Source organism: Mustela erminea, chromosome 17, assembly GCF_009829155.1.
Source record: "Mustela erminea isolate mMusErm1 chromosome 17, mMusErm1.Pri, whole genome shotgun sequence".
Lineage (NCBI taxonomy): Eukaryota > Metazoa > Chordata > Mammalia > Carnivora > Mustelidae > Mustela > Mustela erminea.
In genome coordinates, this window is record NC_045630.1 from 23,247,212 (window position 1) to 23,272,072 (window position 24,861).

Sequence of the window (24,861 nt, forward strand, 5' to 3'; positions counted from 1 at the left end):
GTCAAAATAGCCACCTTTCTCACGCCTTCTATCTCCTCACCACCTCTTTCATTAACCCACATGGTTACCAAATTCTCTTTTGATTCTCTACCTAAGAAATAGCTCCCTGGCCATTGCCATCCCCAAAGCCCATGGCCAGCTTCCGTAAGCACCACTCTTCTGTGCCATCTTCCTTGGCCTCTCTGCCATCTACAAGTTGAGAAAGTCAAATTAAGTCCCTGTAGTTTCTTCCAGCTGTAAAATGATAAGATTTGCAATTTTATCTAGTGACAATGAATTCCAGATTTTCGGTCAAATAATTCATGTCAATACTCCTTCCATTTACCTATATGGATATAAAATTTCAAAACACTCAACAGAAATAATTATAATTTAGAAAGCATTGAAACCATCCATGGCCTTTTGTCTTGGAAACAAACTCAAAAGTCAACAACTGTAATTGGTCTTCCCTTCCCAGTAACCTCCTCACAGATGCCAGTCTCATAACAAATCCAAATAAGGAGGAAAGTATTAAGAGTACAAAAATGTGTACATATACTTTCAACAAAGGGCTGAGAATACTTTCAATTAAAAAGGAATCTAAAAAGAAAACAGCAACATCATTGTAAGTACAGCCAGCTAGGGACTCATTCTGCTACCTCAGCATTCCACAACCCCTCCACCTTTCAGAAATGCTGGATTGACCTCTTTTCCATGGAATGTCACACTTTTTTTCAGATATCATCATTGCCATCCATAACCCCGACAGCCTTGTGTTATAAGCAGGTGCTTGCATTACTGTTATGCGTGGATATAGAAAATGAAGTACAGATTATGTAACTTATCCATATCCCACAGCAAAGGAGATTGAGAAGAAGCACCCAATATGCACTCTAATGTCAAGTTAGACTTTTTTCTCATCAGTTTTTCTGCAAAAAATTGCAAGAAATCCCTCTATCTTATTGGCAGACACAGTTCAGTTTTGAGATTATCATCTGGCCAATTCTTAGAGTAAAAATTGAGGTGCAAGTTTATTTTAGGAATGTACAGCTACAACCCTGGATCAAATTAATTCGCAAGTGAATCAAAGGCTGAGAAAAAATTAATAAATGCTACAATCAGTTTCATGCTTCTCTGAACAGGGAATCTTTAAAGGATGATAAACTATGTTTAATTGCAATAGCTCATTTGATGAGTAAGTAAGTAATCACAATACTTTTCCCTCTGCGGGCCAAACGCAGCTTCTGAATTTTTCTCAATGTCATGCTCTAGGCAGGAACTATTAATTGAGACAGGAGCTCAAAGGAAACATTTGCCTCCCTTACATCATGCACACAATAATCAGGTTTGGAGAGTAAAAACAAATCTATTTAAATTACTCTATTACCAATCTTATAATTATTCTATCCCCAGTGGCCTAACTTGGAATAGATGGAAGAAAGAAGTGCAATGGTTTTTTCAGAGTCACATAAGTTACTTCGGTCCTCTTTCTTTAATAAGGTTTTTTAGAGGAACACCTGTGTGAACTCAGTAAATCTTGAAAAATACAAATAAATGAACCTTATTTCTGCCATCCTGATCTGAGCTTGGAACAGACTCATAAATCTTGAATTTGAAGGGTTACCCATTCAGTGAGAGACAAGTGGTTAACAGACGGTAAAGGGTAAATAAATGTATTTCATGTTTCAAGCTCCTCAGAAGCAAGTGGGGCAGCTCCCCCAGTTCGCTGCTGGATGGAGAGTGGCCAACCAACCTTGACAAAGTCCAAGTCAGGCCTTCATCAAGCAGACAGGCGAACAAGGAATAGCCAAGAGCAAAAGCATCCCCTTCCTAAAAACAAAAGTTAGAGCAGATCCCTTCCCTTCTACGATTCTTCAAGAAGCATGACATCAGCAACAGGCTTAAACATTAGTAAGCACAATCGTAAGCTAATAAAAATAAATATAAATGCAAGTAAAAGAGTGTGTGCATGTGAAAGAGAGGAAAGGGGCCTAGAAGAGTTTTCCCACACACCCCCCCCCCAACAACCTTTGAAATGTAAATGCTGTCGCCCAACCGACAGCGCTGGTAAAGCAAAGAGTAGGGCCAGGATATAAAGCAGGGGGTGGGAGGTTGGGGGAACCAGGTGGTGGGTATTAGAGAGGGCACGGATTCTATGGAGCACTGGGTGTGGTGCAAAAATAATGAATACTGTTACGCTGAAAAAAAAAATTTTTTTAATAAATAAACAAAAAGAAAAAAAAAAAAGTGAGGCGGAGGGGAAAGGCGCCCTCGGCAAGCCTCCGGGAGGGCGAGGGGGGCGCTTGGGGAGAAGTTTCTAACGTTTCCTTAAAGACCTAATTCGGCGACCTATTCTCTCCCCTCCAGCTGCCTGGCGCTGCACGAGGACCACATCCCCTAGTCCCTCCAGTGTCCACGAACTCCGCGCGGAGCCCCCCGCCCCTTCGGCGGTTTGCGGGCCTCGGGGGTGGCTCAGACCATTGAACCTGCTGGACGGCTCAGATCGCCGTCTGTAGAAACCCGCGTTCAAACACCACGAAGCGGCACACCGCCTTCACGCAAACGGGTCGCGGGAGATCCCCGGAGACCCGGGGACTGGTAGGACCCGCGGTCCTGCCTCCCGGCGAGCAGAGCCCCCGCCCGGTCCCGCCCCGGGCCCCGCGCCCCGCGCCCCGCCCCACGCCCCGCCCGCGGTCATTACCTTCCCCGGTAGTGCCTGAGGGTCACTCCGCCCCGACAGCGCTCCCGGGCTGGCTCCCAGCGATGGAGAGCAGGGCTCGGAGCTCCTCCAGAGAGGCCTACGGGAGAAGCGGCAGGCCCCCCGACAAGGAGAACAAGAGGGCGAGGGCCGAGAGGGGCGGTGGAAGCCGTGGGCGCCGGAACGCCGGGCGCGAGCGGCCGGGGAGCCGGGGGGAATCCCCCGCGCCCGCAGCCACCGTGGTGGACGTGGATGAGGTCCGGGGCTCCGGTGAGGAGGGCACCGAGGTGGTGGCGCTGCTGGAGAGCGAGCGGCCCGAGGAAGGTATAGCAGGTCCGAGATGCGGGAAATGGGGTGGCCTTTCCGCGTGGTACCCAAGGGACAGCAGGTCGAGGGGAACGAGTCACGGCGCTGGGAGCCACCGAGGCCAGAGCAGCCTGCTGGACCTGCTCAGATTCCCAGAAAATGAAAGGCCTGAGTTAGGACCCGCCATCCTCCTTCCCAGTGATGGGGACCCAAATACATCAGAAGAAATACAGATGACATCAACAAAATACTGTTGGTCTCAGAGGCTAGCCTTGGATGATGGGTGGGAGGGAGAGTAGTCCAGGTGATGAAGTTCCAGAATCTAAGTCAGGTTCGGTGGGGTGAGGTTGGGAGCTGACGACTAAAGAAAGAATTCTTAAGACATCTTTGGTGCAAAATGGTGGTTTATTAAAGCACAGGGACAGGACCCGTGGGCAGGAAGAGCTGCTGCGCCCGGCATGTGAGGAGTGGCTGGTTATATACACAGGAGTTGGTAGGTGAGGACAAAGGGTTGTTCAGAAGGGCTATTGGGGTAAAGAAGACTGTCAGGATATTGAAGGCCTGGTTACTATCAAGCCAAGGCCACTTTCCCTCTAATGAGGCACTAACATAAAGACAATTGGGAGTCTCCTGGTGGAATGTTACATTCCTGCTATCAAACGTCCTTGTTAGTGAGATTTAGGTTTTAAAAGAAATTTAACTTTATTTACTTTTCCTTCTACCTCCATCTCCTTTGGTTTTTTATGGAGGGGAGGGTGACGTTAGGGCTTGAGGAACTGAGTTATGTATCTTTGGAAATTGGGCTATTGATAAGGTAACTTCTTTGTTGTAAATCTCAAGGACATTTGTAAACCAAGAGAGACTCCTGCCTTGCAGGACTGTGATCTCTGCAAGATAACCATGTGTTCTTCTTTTAGGGCAGTCAGGGGTGCCTGTGGAATGTCACACATATTACCAAGGGGAGTGGGTGGAGAGGGGGTGCAAGGCGCCAGCCCCTGCTCCGTTCTCAGCCAGCCTCCTACTCCCTCATCACAGGTTGGGGACCAACGAGCACTTCTGGCAAAGGAATCTTGCAGGGGTTGTTGTGGCCAAGGAAGAGTGTATGGGCACCTAATCTAAGTGCAGACATTCAAGAACTGGTGGTTCTGGGCGAATAAGCAGCTTATTCCCGCCCCCCCCCCCCCCCCCGCGCCCCCCTCATCCCCATCCCTCCGTCTTACCTAAAAGTACTTTAACCTTTCTTCGGGGTGATCATTTGGCAGCGGAGCCAAGTGGAGAAGAGCTAGACCTGAATTTAAACCTCAGCTAGCTAGCCATGGGATCAGAGGTGCGGCCTTCACCAGCTATGCCAGGGGGATAACAACTGTACCTACCTGGGAGGGCAGGTGTGAGGATAAAAGGAGATGTGGCACTCAAAGCACGTTGCACAGAGCTGGGAGTAAAGAACAGACCCAATTTGAACAGAATCCTTGCAAGCTAAAATAGAGGAAGGTTAGACCAAAGGAAGGACTCACGGGGGAAAAGATGTCTTTTTGGCTTCTGTGGGTGGAGCAACTCTTAGATACAAATTTATCTACTCCCAATCCTTTTTAGAGTAAATGGAAGAAAAAAAATGCCTTACACCTTTAGTGTAGAATGGCAGAGGTCTAACGGAAAGCCGGTAAGGAAGCGTGTGTTATTTTGCTTTCTGCGGGCTATGAAATTTTAACATCATTTCCTAGTTACCAGCAATGCAGTATATGTGGGAGCATTGAAAGGTATGATTTGACAAAGATTCGTGCAGTTGGTGCAGTTTATATGGATCATCTTAATGCTGTTTGGCCCAACTGATGCCTTTTCATCTGTCAGAGACTTCGGGTCTTTAAAGGTTTGTTAGGTTCAATACTGCAGTATTGCTGAGGTGAGCTGTCTTGTAGGTATCGTGCTTCAGACCACATCGGTTGGGGTAAACAAGGAACGGAGCCCCCCTTTAATATCTTCCAGGCACACACTCGGTGTTTTACTGAGTATTATTATTGTTTCCACATGGCTGATAGGGAAACTTGCAGGGAAATTAAGTGCCTTGCCAAAGACCTACAGCTGGAAGCGGGGGGGGGGGGGGGGGGGGGGGGGGGGGGGGGGGTGGGGGGGGGGGGGGGGGGGGGGGGGGGGGGGGGGGGGGGGGGGGGGGGGGGGGGGGGGGGGGGGGGGGGGGGGGGGGGAGTTCCAGAGCCCGCCCCTCCTTGCAATGGTGCTGCCCCTGCTTCCTCCTCAGAGTCCATAGCACCGCTACCAGCTGTGTGGCCCTCAGGCAAGGAATTTGCGGACCTTCCTCAGTCTCTCCAGCTATAAAGTGACTGGAGCGCAAGACCCTAAGCAATAGACGCGAAGTCCCATTGAGGATGAGGTGGCCTTGCTGAGCCCTTGTCTGGGAAGTTTCTGTGGCTTCCAAGGGTCCTGGGAGGGAGAGGAGCAACAGCCCCTCCTCCTGCTCACCTAGCACCATGCTCCATCAGCCAGGCTCCTTAAGACTTAAGACTTGGGAGAAATGGGGGCACCTGGGTGGCTCAGTGTGTGAAGCCTCTGCCTTAGCCTCGGGTCATGATCCCAGGGTCCTGCGGATCCAACCCTGCCATCAGGCCTCTCTGCTTAGCAGGGAGCCTGCTCCCCCCCCCACCCTGCCTGCCTTTCTGCCTACTTGTGATCTCTGTCAAATAAATAAAGTCTTTAAAAAAAAAAAAAATAGGGAGAGATGAAAGAGCTTCACCTTACCAAAATGTTGGAGCTTCTTAGACTATGGCCTATCTAAGACTCTCTCCTCCTTAACATTTAATATTTCCTATTCACTTAAACCAAACAAACTGACTATTCAAGGAACTCATTCCAAGAGAACAATACTTTGTGAGTAAAGCTATAAGTTAGATTTGGGGTATTAAATATCAGTTTTTTTGTTCACATCTCTACTCCTCTGTGAAGGCATTTTGAGGATTTTCTTCCCTTATAAAATGCTATTTTGTCGTAGGTGTATTTATTTCTTTTACTTGCCAAGGTCACCACTGGCAATTGAAATATGTTTATAAAACTAATTAAACATGGTAATACCACCCTTATTGTCCTTAAGGAAGAATATTGTAAAAAAACCAACATGATTTTGATAAAGCAGCATTTCCAAAATAGATTGTGTGAGAAATAAATATTATGGGACATGAATTTCCTTGGAGAAAAACACTGCCTGGTCAAATGTTTGGGAATCTTAGGGTTAAACAAAGCTAAGAATGCTTCTTTACTGCAGGGATTCTCCTACCTCAATATGCATATGAACAGGGGAGCTCTAGAAGTAGGACAGGGGAACACAGGATTTCCTAAACTTGTTTGGAGAGGGAACTCTTGTGGAGCCCGCTGAGCTATTCGTGTTTGGAATGAGACACACTTTTTAGGAACTACCATACTTCAGCGTTTAGTGCTGATGTTAATTTTGGGCTGATGCTTGTGTAGCAAGTGATTGATTTGTTGATGACCTTTCCAATTATTTTCTAGTCACAGAAATCAAATATTCAAGGCTACCAACTAGTTCTCCTCTCCCCCCCCCCCCATTCCTTGAAATAGGCAACTTCTGGTCATCCTGATGTTTTTAAAACTCAGAAAACAGCATCCCTTTGGCCAGCTTCCCAGACCTGGAGATTAAAATTCTTGAGGTTTCCATAACTTATACATTTAAAATAATTTTTCTCTATCTACTTTTCTTTCATCCTTACAAGTCAACAAATTTTATCGAGCACCTATATTGGGGTCAGGCACTATTCTAGGCCCATTGGGGATACAACGTAAATAACCCAGGAGGCTTGTGTTCTTGAGATTAGCTTTTCTGAAACATTTTCCTTATTATTCAGCAATCTGGAGTTCTGCAGTCCAGTACCATCATTACTTTAATTTATAGATGCTACAAAGGCTGATATTACCCCCTAGGGATGAATTTTTCAAAGACTGTCTGGAGAGCCCACCCTAATCCAAAGAAGAGACTCTAATGGAGGAATTTGAGACATTTGGGGCAGGTAGTAGACGGGGAAGTCATTTCCAGGAAGATGAGTCTCGGCACCTATGTGGTTTGAAACACATAAGAATTAATACTTGATACCCAATAAGTACACTTAAGTGATTTTTATGTAAATATGAAATTTCCTATTTAATATCAATGCTATAAAAACCTATCTCATGAGAGAGTTATGAGATAGTTATTATGAGCTAGTTAACATCCCACCATATAGATGGGGAGAACAGGTTTTGGGTTTTGTTTTGGTTTTTTTTTTTTTTTGGTATAAGATTTTATTTATTTATTTGAGAGACAAAGTGAGTGAGAGAAAGAAGAGAGAGCACACAAAATCAGGGGCAGAGGGAGACAGATAAGCAGACTCCCACTCCTGAGCAAGGAGCCTGATGTAGAGCTTGATCCCAGGACCCAGGGATCATGACTTGAGCCGAAGGCGGACATTTAACCAACTGAGCCACCCAGGGCACCCCAGCGAAACAGGTTTGAAGAGGTCCATGTGCTTTGCTTAAGTTCACTGCGACAGAAAATGGTGGAGCCAGAACTCGATCCAGACCTTCTGCCGAGATTCTGTGCTTTTTCCAGGTACCCCACTATGGCCTTTCCAGAAGTCTGTTCCACTTTCCACAGCCCCACAGAGCCCTGCCCAGACAATGTCCCATCATGTGAACTGACCACTGATATCCAGCTCCCTCTAAATTTCTAGCAAATTCTACACATTGCTCTGACCCTCCTACCAAGAATTGGAAGAACAAGTACTGGTCAGTGAATATGGTAACATTTCCAGTGTAAGTATTCTTTTCCCTTTTGTTTTGTTTTGTTTTGTTTTAGGTACCAAGTCCTTCAGGTTTAGGGGTCTGTGAATGGCTCCTTGTCCTCACATCCCTGCTCTTCATCATCGTGACCTTCCCTTTTTCGATCTGGTTCTGCATAAAGGTAAGATTCCATGAGAGCCCAGAAAGGAATTTCTTGGTGCCTCTCACTGACCCCAGGTCCAGTCCTCTGTGACTTGGTACGTGCTGTCTGCTCTGCATGGAATGGCCTCACCCCCACTCCTCTGGGAGTCATTGGGAGTCATTGGGAGTCATTGGGAGGCATTGTCTGTGAAAGATTAAGGAAGAGAGAGTAAGGGTAGGCAGAGAGAGCCATCAGACAATGATGCAGGTGTGACACCTGCGCTATGAGAAGTGAAGGAAGGATGGGACAGAAAGAGCCTCAGACTGGGGGTGTAGTGTTGGCCAGCCTGAGCGGGAACCTCCAGAGCAAAGTCTGCTTCAAAGAGGAGTTCCGTGATGGGCAGAAATGGCCAGGCCCGAGTACCCCTGCCATTGCTGTCATTGGCGGAGCTGCCGGGGAAGATCAAGTCCTTGACTGGAAGGCTACAGGAGCCTGCTGGGACCGTTGCTGATGGCACTTCTCATGCACGCCCCTCCCCTTCTACCCTCCTCCTCTTCTTCCTCTGCCCCCAGCGCCCATCCCACCGCCCAGCCATCCTTCTTCACAGAAGGGTATTGGATTTTGTCCAGTGCCTTTTCTGCATCCATTGAGATAATCACGTGCTATTTGCCCTTTGTTCTATTGAGATGGTGTATCACATTCATTGAATTTTGGATGTTAAACCAACTGTGTGTTCCTAGTTATAGAATCCCACTTGGTTATGGTGTCTAATCCTCTTTTTATGTTCCCAAGGTTCAGGCAGCTGGTAGTTTGTGGAGGGTTTTACATCTTTATTCATAAGAGGTATTGGTCTGTAGTTTCCTTGTGATGTCGATCTCTTGTTTTGGCATCAGGAAATACTGGTCTCAGAGAAGCGGTTGGACAGATTTCTCTGTTCTTCTCTTTCTGAATTTGTGAAGAACTGGTATTACTTGCTTGTTAAATGTTTGGCACAATTCATCAGTGAAACCATCTAGTCTTGGACTTTTCTCTGTGGGGAAATTTCAAAACTGCTAATCAGTCTTTTACTTCTGGGTCTTTTCAGTTTGTTTTTTTCTCAGGTCAGTTTAGTACTTGCATCTATACTGGGATTTGTCCATTTCACCTAAGTTATATCTAATATGAGGCATATAGATGTTCATAGTATTTTCTTTTATTATCTTTTTTTAAATTTTCCCCCTGTAAGGAGTACAGAGTACTCAGAGTAGTGATGTTCCTGTAATTCCTTTTTTCATTCCTGATTTTGGAAATCTGAGTCTTCTTTTTTTCTCCCTGGTCCAGTTAACTAAATATTTGTCAATTTTGTTGATCTTTTCAAAGAACCAACTTTTGGTTGATTTTTCTATTGTTTTTCTATTTTCTATTTCATTTATTTCCACTTTAATCTTCATTAATTTCTTCTTTCTGTTTGCTTTAGAGTTAGTTTGCTCTTCTATTTCCAGCATCTTACGGTAGACAACTGGGGTTTTATTTTTTATCTTTTATCATAGGCATCTATACTATAAATTTTCCTCTTAAGCACTGCTTTAGTTGCATCCCTCATGTTTTGGTATCTAAGTTTTTGTTTTCATTTAACTCAAACTATTTTCTAATTTCTCTTTTGATTTCTTCTTTGATCCATTGGTTATTTTATTTTTAAGATTTATTTTAAATAAGATTTATTTTATTATATTTATTTTTATTTTATTTATTTATATATATTATATATTATTATATTTATTATATTTATCTTTATTTTATATATTTGTTTATTATATTTATTTTAAATAAGATTTATTTTTAAGATTTATTTAATTTAAAGATTTTATTTATTTATTTGACAGAGATCACAAGTAGGCAGAGAGGCAGGCAGAGAGAGAGAGAGAGAGGAGGAAGCAGGCTCCCTGCTGAGCGGAGAGCCCGATGTGGGGCTTGATCCCAGGACCCTGGGATCATGACCTGAGCTGAAGGCAAAGGCTTTAACCCACTGAGCCACCCAGGCACCCCAACCCATTTGTTATTTTAAAGTGTGTCATTCAGTTTTTATGTGAATTCCCTAAATTTCCTTGTTAGTAATTTCCAATTTCATTCCATTGTAATCAGATAACATACTTTGTGTAATTTCAGTAGCTTTAAATTTATTGAGGTTTGTTTTATGGCTAACGTTTGATCTATCCTACAGATGTTTCATGTGTTCTTTTTACCTTTTTTTGAAATTTTTACTTATATATTTGAGAGAGTGAGAGTGTGAGAGAGAAGACACCAGAGGGGTGAGAGTCAGAGGGAGAAGCAGACTCCCCACTGAGTTGGGAGCTCAATACAGGGCTCAATCCTGGTACTCTGGTATCATAACCTGAGTTGAAGGTAGACGCTTAATCGACCAAGCACAGAGACAGCCTAATGTTTCATGTGCTCTTGAGAAGAAAGTGTATTTTGCTGTTGTTGGGTGTTGTGTGGAGATATCTGTTAGGTCTAGTTTGTGTATAGTGTTATTCAAATCTTATTTCCTTGTTTATCTTCTGCCTAGTTGTTCTCTCCATGATTGAAAGTGGAATATTAAATTTTCCAATTATTATTGTGTGCTTGAATTGTCTGTTTCTCCCTTAGTTCTTTTGATTTTTGATTCTTATATTTTAGATCTCTATTTTTAGGTACATATATGTTTATCATTGTTATACTTTCCCAACACACTGACCCTTTTATTGTTATACAGTGTTCCTCTTTATCACTAGCACATTTTGTGTGTTTGTTTTCAATTCCATTTTGTCTTGGGTGCCTGGGTGACTCAGTGGGTTAAGCACACGACCCTTGATTTTGGCTCAGGTCACATCTCAGGGTCCTGGGATCAAGCCCAGATTGGGCTGTGTGCTCAGCAGGGAGCCTGCTTAAGGATTCTCTCTCCCTCTCCTCCTCGGCCCCTGCCTGTACATGCACATGTGCACACGCTCTCCCTCTCTAAAATAATTAAATAAACCTTTGGGGTGGGGGAATGGGAACCTTAAAAGTCAATTAGGTATAGGATACAAAAGCAGAATGATGTGTAACATTTGAGCAAGATCTCAAAGAAATAAGTCTCCTCTGCATCTCTAGGAAGAATTTGTTTCTTCCAGTAAAGGCAGAAAAGAAACAAGTAATGCCAGGGGACCAGGAAATCAGAGATGCCGGGGGCCTGCTCTAGGAGACAAATCTAGGTAGGCATTCCTTCTCATTCATTGTTTCAACAAGAAAGGCAGGATTCAGGTACAGGACTTGTAAACCTCAGAAAGATCAACAAGCCATGTCGCGGAGCTCTTCCCTTAGGAATCACACTTCAGAATGTGTTACTTTTTGTCTCTTTACTGCATTTTCATATTTGACTAATTATTATTCAGTGGAGCTTTCCAAAGTGGAGGAAGGATGAAGAAGGAAAGCATGTCTACAGTCACAAATAATTCATTTGTTCATTCAACAAGAGTTCACAGGTGGGGCACATATACAAATCAACAGACCAAATAAACTAATGATAAGCAAACAGTATAACCCAGATTTTGATACTGGGCCAGAAAAAATGAAGTTTATTTTTGAAGTAGTATGTGTTAATTTCCCTGTTTCTCTTCTAACATACAGATATTTCTACACAAAGAGAATCTTCCTTTGTGTCATTTAAAAAATGCTACACAATTTTCATTTTTCTAGACACTATCCCATGGCAATTGGCAAATTGAGATTCTAGTTGAATCATTTGTGAATCAACCTCAGAAGAAATTGCAGTTTGAAACAATTATCACAAGAGGTATTTAAAATACACTCCCTCTTTCCATTAAATAGCAAATGTGGGATCATTATAAAGCTAATAATGGAGAAGTTACAGCAAACTACAAGATTAAACACACTGTGAGTTTCTTGATTTCTGTATGTTGGACATCGTAGAAGCATTATTTTTTAGATCATCATGACTCTTTAATCAAAATTCTGTCATGGGCTCAAAAATTAACAGGGCCAATATACTTGCACTGGTTTCTGAAGTTCTCCTTTAACTAAGTGTACATTCTGGAAATGTAAATGTTAATAGAAAATTTTTTCTTAGTTCAAAACTAGTTTTCTGATATCTAGGATCATTCTCATGTGCCAAGGCCTTTTGAAGACTTTTTCTTTCTTGGAGTGTTTCCAAAGTATTATTTTTCCTTTAGGTTGCACAGGAGTATGAGAGAGTATTAATAGTTCCGACTGGGACACCTGCTTCCTGGAAGAGCCAAAGGCCCCTGGTAGAAAACACCCTTCTACCCCTGCCATAGACTTGCCAGTTTCTTCAGTCCGTGCATATTTGTAATATGGACCTCAGATTATATAAATCACCTGGGTTTGTGATATCTGCATTGATTAATCTGTTACTTGTAACACAGATTATGAAAGAGTCTTCAGAGAGCATTACTATCCTGTCAAAATGGCCAAGAGAGAGGATGGGCATAGAGAGTCAAGTGCCCAGGGGGGCTGGGCTGGCTGGAGTAGCAGTAGCCTAAGACCCATTGGCTAGGCACTGTTTTGGAGCAGAACATGTTTTTGGGTTAGAGTGCTGTGAGCTAGTTCAGAATCTGTTTGGGGGGTGGGGGGGTGGCGGTCAGAACAAACCAGAGATAGGCAAAGTCCAGCATCTGAGTGACAAATTGGCCTTCAGTTCATGGAATTTAGAAAACATAGACTGAGCACTTCCTGTGGTTTAGACAATGTCTAACTGCCCAGGAGGCAAAGATGGATACATGAGACGTGGTTTCTGATCTCTAGGACCTTAAAGTCTAGCAGAGATGTCCAGAGATCCAAGCACAGACAGAAGTATAGTTAGTCCACAAAGTCTAGTAGTTGGGGTTTGCAGATCCCCGCCAGCCAGAAAGGCATGGGAAGGAGTGACGTCCCAGGTGCATATATTAGAAAGCATCCAAGAGCCAAGCCAGCTCTATAGAAACAAGTAGAGAATAGAGACTAGACTAGACTAGAAGACACAAATCCGAGTTTGACAATGCAGAACAAGCAGATGGATCCACACAAAAGTAGAACCAGAGCCTGTGGTCTAGGACAGGGAGCATTTGTTCTGGTTCTAGTTTTCAGCATCCTTCTTTACTGCAACTAGAAAGGGCTAGTAGCTAGTCTGCTCCTCTGAGAGGTCCTGGGCTCCGGAGTTTGCCAGCTCTAAAGTCGTTCATAATGGTACATGCATGGATTCAAAAATAATTTTACAGAGCCCCTTAAAGGCACTAAGACTAATAGATGTTCATAAGACATTCTTGTTAGAGAGTTAAATTTAGTGAAGAAGATAGACATGTTACTCAAGATCTGGAGGGGTCTTCACCATAACCAAGGAGACCATACAGCCCATTTTGCTAGGGTTAATCCCTGTTTATATCTGTTATCCTCGAGTAAGTTGTAACAATGCTCTCCTTTCACCCTCAAAAGTGTCTTAGATTAAACAAAAAATTACATGGTAACTTAGCAACCACAAACTCAATATAGGGGTAGAGAGGGATTACCCAATCGGTCTGTAGTTGGAGGCTAAAAAAAGCAATGCAATATGCAACCTGACCTCAAAGAGGTAAAGCCCAAACAATCTCCATACTAACCATTCACCTGTCAATCTCCCCGCCCCCCTCTTCTAGGCCTTTTCTTCTTTTTGCCCTGCCTGGATACCTATCACAAGGTTGACCTTCGTCTCCAAACTTTGGAGATACCCTTTCATGAGGTAAGTCAAATGATGGATTTTGCTTTCTCTCTACGTTTCATATGGCTGAGCTACCAATTCTGGTCCAAGGCAAAATGACTATTTAAGCTCAAAAGTAGAAAAGTGGAGATATGGGCTATATCAATATTAAAAACTCCTGTGTATCAAAGGACACGATCAAATGAATGAACAGGTAACCTATGGGGGTGGAAGAAAATATTTGCAAATAATGCTTCTGATAAGGTTTAATACCCAGAATATATAAAGAAATCTTACAAATCTACAAGAAAGCAAACAACTCACTTAAAAATGGGCAAAGGACTTTGTGATGGTTAATTTTATGGGTCAGCTTGGCTAAGCTAAGTTCCCCTTTTATCGGAGTCTATCTTTTCAAATCTTTCTATGTATGTGGCTGTATTTACAGACAGGTTACATATACTATCTTATAACATGCCTTTTTCCACTCAACACTCCATTATCCAACTCATGTTTTCAAGCTATGTTTCTATCCCTTTGTCTTATTTTCTTCAATATTTTATTTTTAAGTAATATCTAGACCCAACGTGGGGCTTGAACTCACAACCCCAAGATCAAAAGTCTCATGCTCTTCCCACTGAGCTACCCAGGCGCCCTTTGTTTTTAAGATTTTTTATTTATTTATTTGACAGAGATCACAAGTAGGCAGAGAGGCAGGCAGAGAGAGAGAGGAGGAAGCAGGCTCCCTGCCAAGCAGAGAGACCGATGCGGGGCTCAATCCCAGGACCCTGGGATCATAACCAGAGCTGAAGGCAGAGGCTTTAACCCACTGAGCCACCCAGGTGCCCCCGCCCTTTGTTTTAAATGGTCACATAGCATTTCATTATATGGATGTACCACAATTCACAATTCCCTATTGTGAATATTAACATATTTTTAATTTTTCATTATAATAAACAACACTATGAATGACATCCTTGCAGCTAAATCCTTAAACTATGTCCTTGTTATAAGTGTCTAAAAATGGAAATACTGAGAAGGAGCAGCTTTTTAGGCTCTGGGTGTGTAGCAATCCGTCTGCTGCCTAGTATATACTCAGCAAACAACATATCAGAGCACTTGTTTCCTAGAACATGCTTTCCTTTTAGCAGCATTTTTTTTGGCATCAGGTTAAAACAATTATCTGAATGCTTTCATCTAAGAAAAATTATTCCTGATAATTTACATTATGTGGAAAACCCAAAAGACATCCACCCCAAAACTGCTAGAACTCACACAGGAATTCAGTAAAGCGTCAGGATATAAAATCAATACATAAAAATCATTGCATTTCTATACACTAGACAAAAGAAAGAGAAATTAAGGAGTCAATCCCATTTTCAATTGTACTCAAACCATAAGATACCTAGGAATAAATCTAACCAAAGAGGCAAAGAATCTGTACTCAGAATACTATAGAATATACACAAAAGATATTGAGGAAGACAAAAGAAATGGAAAAAACGTTCCATGCTCACAAATATTGTGAAAATGTCTATGCTACCTAAAGCAATCTACACATTTAATGCAATCCATATCAAAGTACCGTCAGCTTTTTTCGCAGAGCTGGAACAAATAATCCTAAAAGTTTATATGAACCGGAAAAAAGCCTGAATAGCCAGGGAGTGTTGAAAAAGAAAAGCAGAGGTGCCTGGGCAGCTCAGTCGTTTAGCTTCTGCCTTTGGGCTCAGGTTATGATCCCAGAGTCCTGGGATCAAGCCCCGTACCCAGTTCCCTGCTCAGCGGGAAGCCTCCTCCTCCCTCTCCCACTCCCCATGCTTGTTTTCCTTCTATCACTCTCTCTCTTTTTCTCTCTCTCTCTCTGTCAAATAAATAAATAAAATCTTGAAAAAAAGAAAAAGAAAAGAAAAGCTGGTGGCATCACAATTCTGGACTTCAAGCTCTATTACAAAACTGTAATCATCAAGACGGTATGACACTGGCAGAAAAAACAGACACACAGATCAATGGAACAGAATAGAGAACCCAGACATGGACCCTCAACTCTATGATCACTCATCTTCAACAAAAGCAAGAAAGAATGTCTGATGGAAAAAAGACAGTCCTCTTCAACAAATGGTGCTGGGGAAGATTGGGACAAACACATACAGAGAATAAAACTGAACCATTCCTTACACCACACACAAAAATAGACTCAAAATAGGTGAAAGACCTAATGTGAGATAGGGAATCTTTCAAAACCCTTAAGGAGAACACAGGCAGCAACCTCTTCGGCCTCAGCCACAGCAACTTCTTCCTAGAAAACATCACCAAAGGCAAAGGGAAGCCAGGGCAAAAAATGAACTATTAGGACTTCATCAAGATCAAAAGCTTTTGCACAGCAAAGAAAAAACTCAACAAAACCAAAGACAACTTACAGAATGGGAGAAGATAGTTGCAAATAATATATCAGATAAAGGGCTAGTATCCAAAGTCTATAAAGATCTTATCAGACTTAACAGCCAAAGAACAATAATCCAATCAAGAGATGGACAGAAGACATAGAACAGACATTGCTGCAAAGAAGACATCCAAATGGGCCAACAGACACTGAAAAAAGTGCTCCACGTCACTCGGCATCAGGGAAATACTAACCAAAATCACAGTGAGATACCATCTCAACCAGTCAAGAATGGCTAAAATGAACAAGTCAGGAAACGATAGGTGTTGGCAAAGGTTGTGGAGAAAGGGGAACCCTCCTACAGTGTTTGTGGGAATGCAAGCTGGTGCAGCCATTCTGGAAAACAGTATGGATGTTCCTCAAAAAAGTTGAAAAAAGAGCTACCCTATAATCCAGCAATTGCACTAACATGGGTATTACCCCGAAGATACAAATGTAGTGATTCAAAAGGGCACGTGTACCCGAATGTTCCACAATAGCCAAACTATGGAAAGAGCCCAGATGTCCAATGACAGATAAATGGATAAGGAAGATGTGATAAGTGTGTATATATATGTATATACATATATACACACACACACACACACATACACAATGCAGCCATCAAAAACTGAAATCTTGCCCTTTGCAATGACATGGATGGAACTAGAGGGGATTATGCTAAGTGAAATAAGTTAATCAGTGAAAGACAATCATCATATGATTTCATTCATATGTGGAATCTGAGAAAAAAACAAAGGAGCATAGAGGAAGGATGGGAAAAATAAAACAAGATGAAACCAGAGAGGGAGACAAAACCATAAGAGTCTCTTAATCATAGGAAACAAACTGAGAGTTGCTGGAGTGGAGAGTGGCTGGTTGATGGTCATTGGGGAGGGTATGTGCTGTGAATTGTGTAAGACTGATGATTCACAGACCTATACCCCTGAAGCAAATAATTATTAATAAAAATAAATAAAATTTTAAAACTATTTACAACAGGATCCTTTAAATAGTAAGTTGTTTAGTATATTTCATAAAAAACTCCATAATCTCCAAAAACACATCTATTTTGAATAAAGGGTGGGCCAAAGACTCTTTTTTTTTCCCCTGTAATCCCTACTGAGAAAAATTTCCCTTGAACACATTTAGCTTCACTATCCTCACCTGGGAAAAAGAGACCTAAAATAAGGTCAATTCTCCAAACTCTTTTTTTTCTGCCCAGGTTGTGACCAAAGACATGTTTTATAATGGAGATAGATGCCATCTGCTACTACCGAATGGGAAAATGCCTCTCTCCTCCTAAGCAGTCTTGCTCATGTGCCCAGAGCAGTTCAATTTCTTGTGCAGACCACCATGAAACGTCTCCTAGCACATCGATCCCTCACTGAAATTCTTCTAGAGAGGAAGAGCATTGCCAAGATATAAAGGTACTTCGATATGTTTGTCATTGAATATGTTGAAATACCTCCTTCTCTTTTATTCATCTCTTCCCTGGTCATTTATTGATGCACATGCAATGGAAGCATCTGGCAGGCATTCACTGTTGAAGGTGCCATCCTTCAAGGAGCTGACAGCAGAGTGAGAAGTTGAAAGTCATTGCCACTGGTTCTGCCCTTCATCCCACCTATGTGCACTTCCCCTTGGCCCCTCAGCCTCTCTTCCTGTTCATCACTCCTTCTAAAGGATGCAAGACAAGGTCCGGAGGCTGGACACCCAAGCTTGCCTTTGTTACACTGGATTATAATTTATGTATGTCCACATGTGTCTTCCCAGATTATGGACTCCACAATGGCAGGGGTCATATTTTATCCATCTCTTTGTTCATAGCACCCGGCACAGGGCTTGTCACACAGCAGTCAGTGTTCTCCAGATGAGTGAACAAATGAGCCAGCTGTTGTAGCCCCATCTCTTGCCATCTTCCTTCACACCCCCCCCACCATGTTCTAACCCTCCAACCCTCCTCCCCCACCCCACACTCCCGCAGTGTTTCTCTGGCCTTCAGCACTTCCTGCTCTCCAGTGCCTCTGCAAGGAATGCTTTACTTTTCCCCACAGGCAAAATCCTATTTGTCTTTTAAGATGCCACCACTTACATGAGGTTTTTTTCAACACGCCCTCTCATCACTACCCCCAGATTAGTCACTAGCTAGCTGTCTAACCACAGAAATCCTCAGAAATGAGTGAATCGGAAAAGAGTATGGGTGCCCATTGGGTACGCCATGCCCTGCCCCACCTTTCCAGAGCCCACAATTCATTGTCTTCTGCCTTCTGGGACAGGGAAGTATGGCAAATTGGTGCCACCAGCAGGCAGGAAGCAACTCTAAATGAAACCATTTGGGAGAGCCTAGACTCTGGTTCTCTAATAAGTGCATCTTCAAACATTTAACAAGTTCACCGTCTGTATTGGTTTCCCATTGCTTCTGTAACAAATTACCACACATTTGGTGACTTACAATGATGTCAATTTGATCTCTTAAGGTTTTGAAGGCCAGGAGTCCAAAAGCAGTCTCACTGGGGCCAAAGTCAAGATGGCAACAGGGCTGCTTCCTTCTGGAGGTTCCAAGAGGAGAATTCATTTTCTTGCCTTTCCAGTTTCTAGCAGGCTGCCCATTTCCCCAGCTTCCTGGCCCCTTCCTTCCTATCCCAACAAATTCTGCCTCCAGAATCACATTACCTTTTCCTCTTCCATAGTCACATCTCCTTCTGTTCCCTCTTAAAAGGACACTTGTGACTGCTTTTGGGCCCCACAGGGAAGATCCTAGGTAATGCTCCCCCATATTAAGATCCTTTAAACTTATCCCATCTTCAAGGTCTCTTCTGGGGTACATTTACAGGTTCCAGAGATTAGGACATGGGATTGGGAGCCATTATTCAGCCTACCACACCATCTCTAATTCCCCAATATTTATTGAGCGGCACTGTGCAGTTAAGCAAGTTTATTTTTTAAAAGAGAGAGAGAGCGTGGGGAGAGGGGCAAAGGGGGGAGAGAGAGAGAAATCTCAAGCAGGGCTCCACACTCAGCACGGAGCCCAGTGTGGGGCTTGATTTCACAACCCTGAGATCACGACCTGGAGCCAAAATCAAGAGACAGATGCTTAATGACATGAGCCACCCAGGTGCCCAAAGTTAGGCAACTTTTTGCAAGACACCGTAAGGTTTAAACAAAATAGGAGATGAATGTCTCTTCAAAGGAAATGCACTTTCTCAGTTCAGAACAATGGCCATGATGGCACATGGGTGCTCTACTTCGCCTGGAGGTTCTCACTGACATCTCAACTCTTCCCTCCACAGGTGGCCTTGGATGCAGTGACCTGTATTTGGGGAATCAAAGTGGAGAGAACAGAAATGTGGGTAGGAAATTAAGCAAGAAAAGCAATGTGACAAGGGAAATATTCTGGTTTTATTTTAAAATAATTTTTTAAATTATTTTCAATGAGTTTAGCGCTATAGCCACATTGGCATAAATTGAGACAAAAACATTTACCTAGTACTCACAGCCATAACACAACCTCCATAACATTTAGGCAGGTTACTTTCATGATATTTCTCTCCATGAGGTTTAAAAACAACTTTTTTGAGATAAACTCACCATTATAACCATTTTAAAGTACAACGGGGTGTTTTTAATTGTATTCACGGAGTGGTGTAACCATCACGACTATCTAATTTCATAACATTTTTCATTGCCCCCAAAAGAAAACCCCACACCATCAAGCAGGGACGACTCATTGCTCCCCTGCCCCCCAGCCCGACGACACTAATGTGCACTCACCTGTCCTGGACGTCTCAGACAAAAGCTGTCATCTATTACATGGCCTTTTGTGTTTGGTTGCTTTCACTCAGGATGTTGTTTTCAAGGTTCATCCGTGGTGAAGCAGGAATGAGCACCTCATTCCTTTTGATGGTCATATACTATCTGTTAGTTGTGTGGGTACAGCCATCGGGATCACCTGCTCACATCATGATGGGCATTTGGGGTTGTTTCCACATTAGGCCTATTCTGCAGTGACCGTTCATGTGCAAGCTTTTGTGGGAACGTGTTTTCACATATACCTAGCAGAATTACTGGCTCCTATGGTAACTCCATGTTTAACTTTCCATGGAAGTGCCAGTTGTTTTCGAGCTGTGTCGTTTTCATAGTTGCAAACAGGGTAAAATACAATTTTGTATCTTTTATGTAATATATTAAGTATTACTCTTATGTGGTCAGTTCTACTCTTTTCAAAATCAATTCCTTTAGAAAATTAGATGTCTCCCCAGCTTGTTAAAGCTGTTTTTCTTTCTTTTTTTTTTTTAAAGATTGTATTTACTTATTTGAGAGAGAGAGAGAGAGAGAGAGCCAGAGAGCACAGGTGGGGGAATGGCAGAGGGAGAGGGAGAGGGAGAAGCAGGCTCCCTGCTTAATGGGAGGCTCCATCCCAGAATCGTGACCTGAGCCAAAGGTAGACGCTTAACTGACTGAGCCACACAGGTACCCCATCAAAGCTGTTTTCATCGTTCAAATTTAATAGCTGAGGTTTAGATTAAACCTTAAGCAGGAAAAGTCATAATCCTCCATCAACAAAAGAATGTGTTCTACTTGCACAGACAAACCCGAGTGCTGCCACCGTAGCATCACCGACCATGAGTGTCTGCCTTTGAGGCCCTGGCTTTCGAGCGGCTCTTCTCTGCCCACCATTGACCTTAGAGGCCTAGGGGCGGCCACTCTCTTAGATGGCTTGTGCATCCTGAAGTGCCAGCAGAGACGCTGGCCTTTCGGCTGAAGCCCTGGCTGCTAAGAGCCCTGCGGCTCACACACCTGCCCGCCCTCTTTCCTTTCCAGCAAGGACGTCCGGCTGCCGGTGGGGCTCCAGCACTCCCTGGCTGTGGAGGCCGAAGCGCAGAGACAGGCCAAAGTGCGGGTGAGCCAGCGCCGAGCCGGCAGCCTCCCACCGAGGCCAGGCACATGGCCTGCAGCTTCCTCACCCCCGGCTCATCCCCGAGCTCGTGCCCGCCACCCCATCCTACTAATTCCCTCAAAGCGTGTTCACAGCCACCTGACTAATGCCACATGGCCTCCTCCACGACACCCGCTCTCTGAAACCTCTGGTAACAGTGAGCTTCTCTTCCTCCTCGAGTCTTGCCTTTGCTCTCTCTCCTGAAAGGCCTCTCCCACCCTCCGTCCCTCTTCTCTCATGAAGGCCTCTTTCCCTAGTAATATCAGCCCCAAGCCCCCTCTGTGTTAATGAGTTAATGTCAAAGACCCGCCTCCCTCGCTCAGTGCAGGCTGTGCAGGGATGACCACGATGAGGCCCGGTTCCCTCAATGCCGGAGTCGAGAGAAGGTGCGGCCAGGCCCAGCCTAGCACAACTGGTGGCCGCCAGCAGCTCCTGGGGATGGAAGTGGGGGTGGGAGGAGGGGTGGGAGGAAAAGGGAAATGAGGATGGACTGAAGGGGAGACAGATTGCTCGTAAAGAACAGAAAGCAGGCAAAGAAGAACCACCGCACCACGAAAAGTTCGGGATCCCGGGAGTGTTGAGAGGAGGAAGGGGAAGAAAGTGGTCCTCTGGGCAGAGTGGCGTCTAGATCTGAGTCTAGTCTCTTTGTCCACGTTAAGGTGGACAAAAAGCTTTGTGCTTTTTCCTCTGAAATGTTCACTCTTTCATTTTGCCACGTCCTCACCTAGAATGCTGGCCAACTTTTTCTCAGTATGGGAACTCCTACTCATTTCTCAAGGCCCAGAGGACCTAATTAATGACACCCCCACACACATCACTACACTTGTCAGGGCCCTTGACAAATTCGGCCTTAAATTACAATGAAGAGTGCCACTGATCCGCCCTAGATCAGGATCCTTGGGAGAGGAGGCTGTCTGCCATGTGCCTTCACCGTGCCTGGAGCCTGGCGGACGTGCTGTGCTTGTTGGCTGAGGAACGCTGACCATCTAGGAAAACCCTGAAGCCATGAAAAGGAAAAAGATCACTCAGCTTCTCTTCGCATCTGCTCCCCAGGTAATCGCTGCGGAAGGAGAGAGGGCTGCGTCGGAGTCCCTGAGACGGGCAGCGGAGATCCTGGCCGGCACTCCGGCCGCTGTTCAGCTGCGGTACCTCCACACCCTCCAATCCCTGTCCACGGACAAACCTTCCACCGTGGTTTTGCCTCTGCCATTTGACTTGCTCAATTTCCTGTCTTCGCCCAGCAGTAGAACTCAAGGAAGCCTCCCTTTCCCCAATCCTTCCAAACCTGTCGAGCCCCCAAATCCTAAAAAGAAAGACTCTCCCATGCTATAGGAGAAGCCAAGGGTAAGGTGCCTGGAAGGGGCCTGCCAGGTGACAGCCACATCCCTGAGGGAGGCACACAGCCCTCACTTCCCACGCTTTCTTCGGTTGCCATACGGAATGCCCTGGGAACGCACAGTCACAGCTCAGCAATCCGAAGCAATTGTCTTGTGAGGAGACAGTGAAGTCATGTGATGACAAGTTTAGATAGATCATTTAAATTAGACTGATTATGGGAAAGAGCTTTAGCCAACATTCTACTTGAGAAAGAATTTTGTGTCTAAAGGTGGCTAAATTCTGACTTCCAAAGATGTAGTTCAAGTGTCTTTTTTTGGCTGAATGCCCCCTGGCCCCTTTGGCAAGGTCTGTGGTGCTCCCATGGTCCTTTCTATGTGTCCCTTTTATTGTGCTCATCACACGTTATTGTAAACCCGTAGTTAAGACACAGTCCTCTCGCCAGCTGTACTGTGGCTTACTCCTCTAAGGCACCTCTTGGTCATTGCCCCTCACCTCCCCCCACCCCCAGCCCCACTCAACCTTGTATGTTCACCCTATGGTCTTCACATCCAACCCCGATAGGTGCACCACACTGACACTTAAATGTTCCTGAGCGACTGAAAGAAAACAAGTTGTACTTGGGCTGGATATAAAATTTACATCTAATTAGAAGAATTTTAAAGGAATTCTTTTTATGGAGACTTTATCATAGAGAAATACGGGACGCCTGGGTGGCTCAGTTTGCTAAGTGGCTGCTTTCAGCTCAGGTCGTGATCCCAGAGTCCTGGGATCGAGTCCCACACCTGGCTCCTGGCTCAGCAGAGAGCTTGCTCCTCCCTCCCACTCTGCCTGCTGCTCTCCCTGCCTGTACGCTCCCTCTCTGTTAAATGAATAATAAAAACCCTTTAAAAATTTCTTAAAAGAGAAATAAAAGGACAAAAAACATTTACCTGATACATGTTGCTTAAAATCTTAAGAAGCATCGCTGTAAACATGGATCTCATATTCTCAGTATAGTATTTACCAGCTTGCTTATTTCTCAAGCAGTACTGACAGTATGTGACCTTTGTATGTCCAGAAGCATTCTTTGCTAGTACAGATATTCTTTACTATAAATATATTCTTGTAAGTCTTACTCTCCACTAAGTTGTCTTACTCAGTTAGAAATATGTATCTACACAAATGTAGTGATCCGAAGGGGCACGTACACCTGAAGGTTTATTGCAGTGATGTCCACCATAGCCAAACTATGGAAAGAGCCTAGATGTTCATTGACAGATGGATGGATAAAGAAGATGTGATATCTATCTATCTATATAGATAGATATATCTTGCAGCCATCAATAAACCCTGAAATCTTGCCATTTGCAATGAAGTGGATGGAACTAGAGGGGATTATGCTAAGTGAAATAAGTCAGTCAGAGAAAGACAATAAGACAATCATCATATGATCTCTCTGACATGAGGAATTTAAGAGGCAGGACAGGGATCCTGGGAGGAAAGGGAGGGAAAAATGAAACAAGATGAAACCGGGGAGGGAGACAAACCATGAGAGACTCTTAATCTCAGGAAGCAAACTGAGGGTTGCTGAGGGGTAGGGTGGGGAGGGATGGGGTGGCTGGGTGATGGACACTGGGGAGGGTATGTGCTATGGTGAGTGCTGTGAATTGTGTAAGATTTGACGATTCACAGAACTATACCCCTGAAACAAATAATACATTATACGTTAGTTTAAAAATAAAAATATGATTCTACAGAAAAAAAATTAGCCAAGTAAATGAGAAAGCATCCTGAGGTAGCAAATCCTCTATAGACTTTAAAAAAATCAATAATTTATAAAATCTTACTAACATTCCAAAAATATTACTAAAATCCTGTGTGTTAGTAAAACAGTACTTATAATTAAAATTTCCATGTAGCTAGAACAGAGAGAAATAGGGGTAATTATCTGGTGGTTGTACCTTTTTACTCTTCATGTTATCCAAGGTTAGTATTTTATATTGATGATGTGTTCCTGCTACCCCTAAGTGAGAACTTAGAACATTTTACATAAACACACCTGTAAAGAGGTTTTTTTTTTTATGAATGTTAACTCATAAAACCCTATAGAGCATTATTTCAGAGAGAAAATGTATTCTGAGCTCCCAGGAATGGACCTAGAAACTTTTATAACATTATGTCTATTGAGGAAAGTCTGTTTTCCCACTATGTTTAAGTGACAAAAATCAGGGTCCAAGATCAAGGATGCTTTGCCTTTCCTGTTCTCTCTCTTGATCACTTTCACATTTCTGCCCTGCCATTCCTTCTGTTTTCCAACAACAAAAGACCAAAAACTCCCTCCCGGTACATGATAACATATCAGTATACAATGATACCGTCCTAGGATTGTCTCTGTCATACACCTCTAAGCCTTCCCCTCGCTCCATCCACGCCTGGGAAAACCACACACTCTAGCCCATGCCTGCAAGCCCAAGGGCATTGGCAAGCAACACATCTTCCCAAGATTATGTTAGATGATTTCAAACCCTACATATGCATACAATCATGCCCGATTCATTTAACAATCAGTTTCTATGGTTACTATGTACTGAAATGATAA

The 24,861-nt window shown here is 43.7% G+C and overlaps 1 protein-coding gene across 1 annotated transcript; it reads left to right on the plus strand.

Annotated features, from left to right (window-relative positions):
• The first annotated feature begins 2,641 nt into the window (after window positions 1–2,641).
• On the plus strand, window positions 2,642–23,055 carry NPHS2 (NPHS2 stomatin family member, podocin). The gene is given in 12 exon segments (XM_032318543.1): window positions 2,642–3,001; window positions 3,757–3,763; window positions 7,847–7,943; window positions 12,092–12,121; window positions 12,123–12,163; window positions 13,548–13,632; window positions 17,232–17,249; window positions 17,251–17,289; window positions 17,291–17,452; window positions 19,300–19,355; window positions 20,831–20,909; window positions 21,999–23,055. Coding segments are annotated over 12 exon segments (1,152 nt in total). The 5' UTR covers window positions 2,642–2,742; the 3' UTR covers window positions 22,278–23,055.
• The last annotated feature ends 1,806 nt before the right edge of the window (window positions 23,056–24,861 follow it).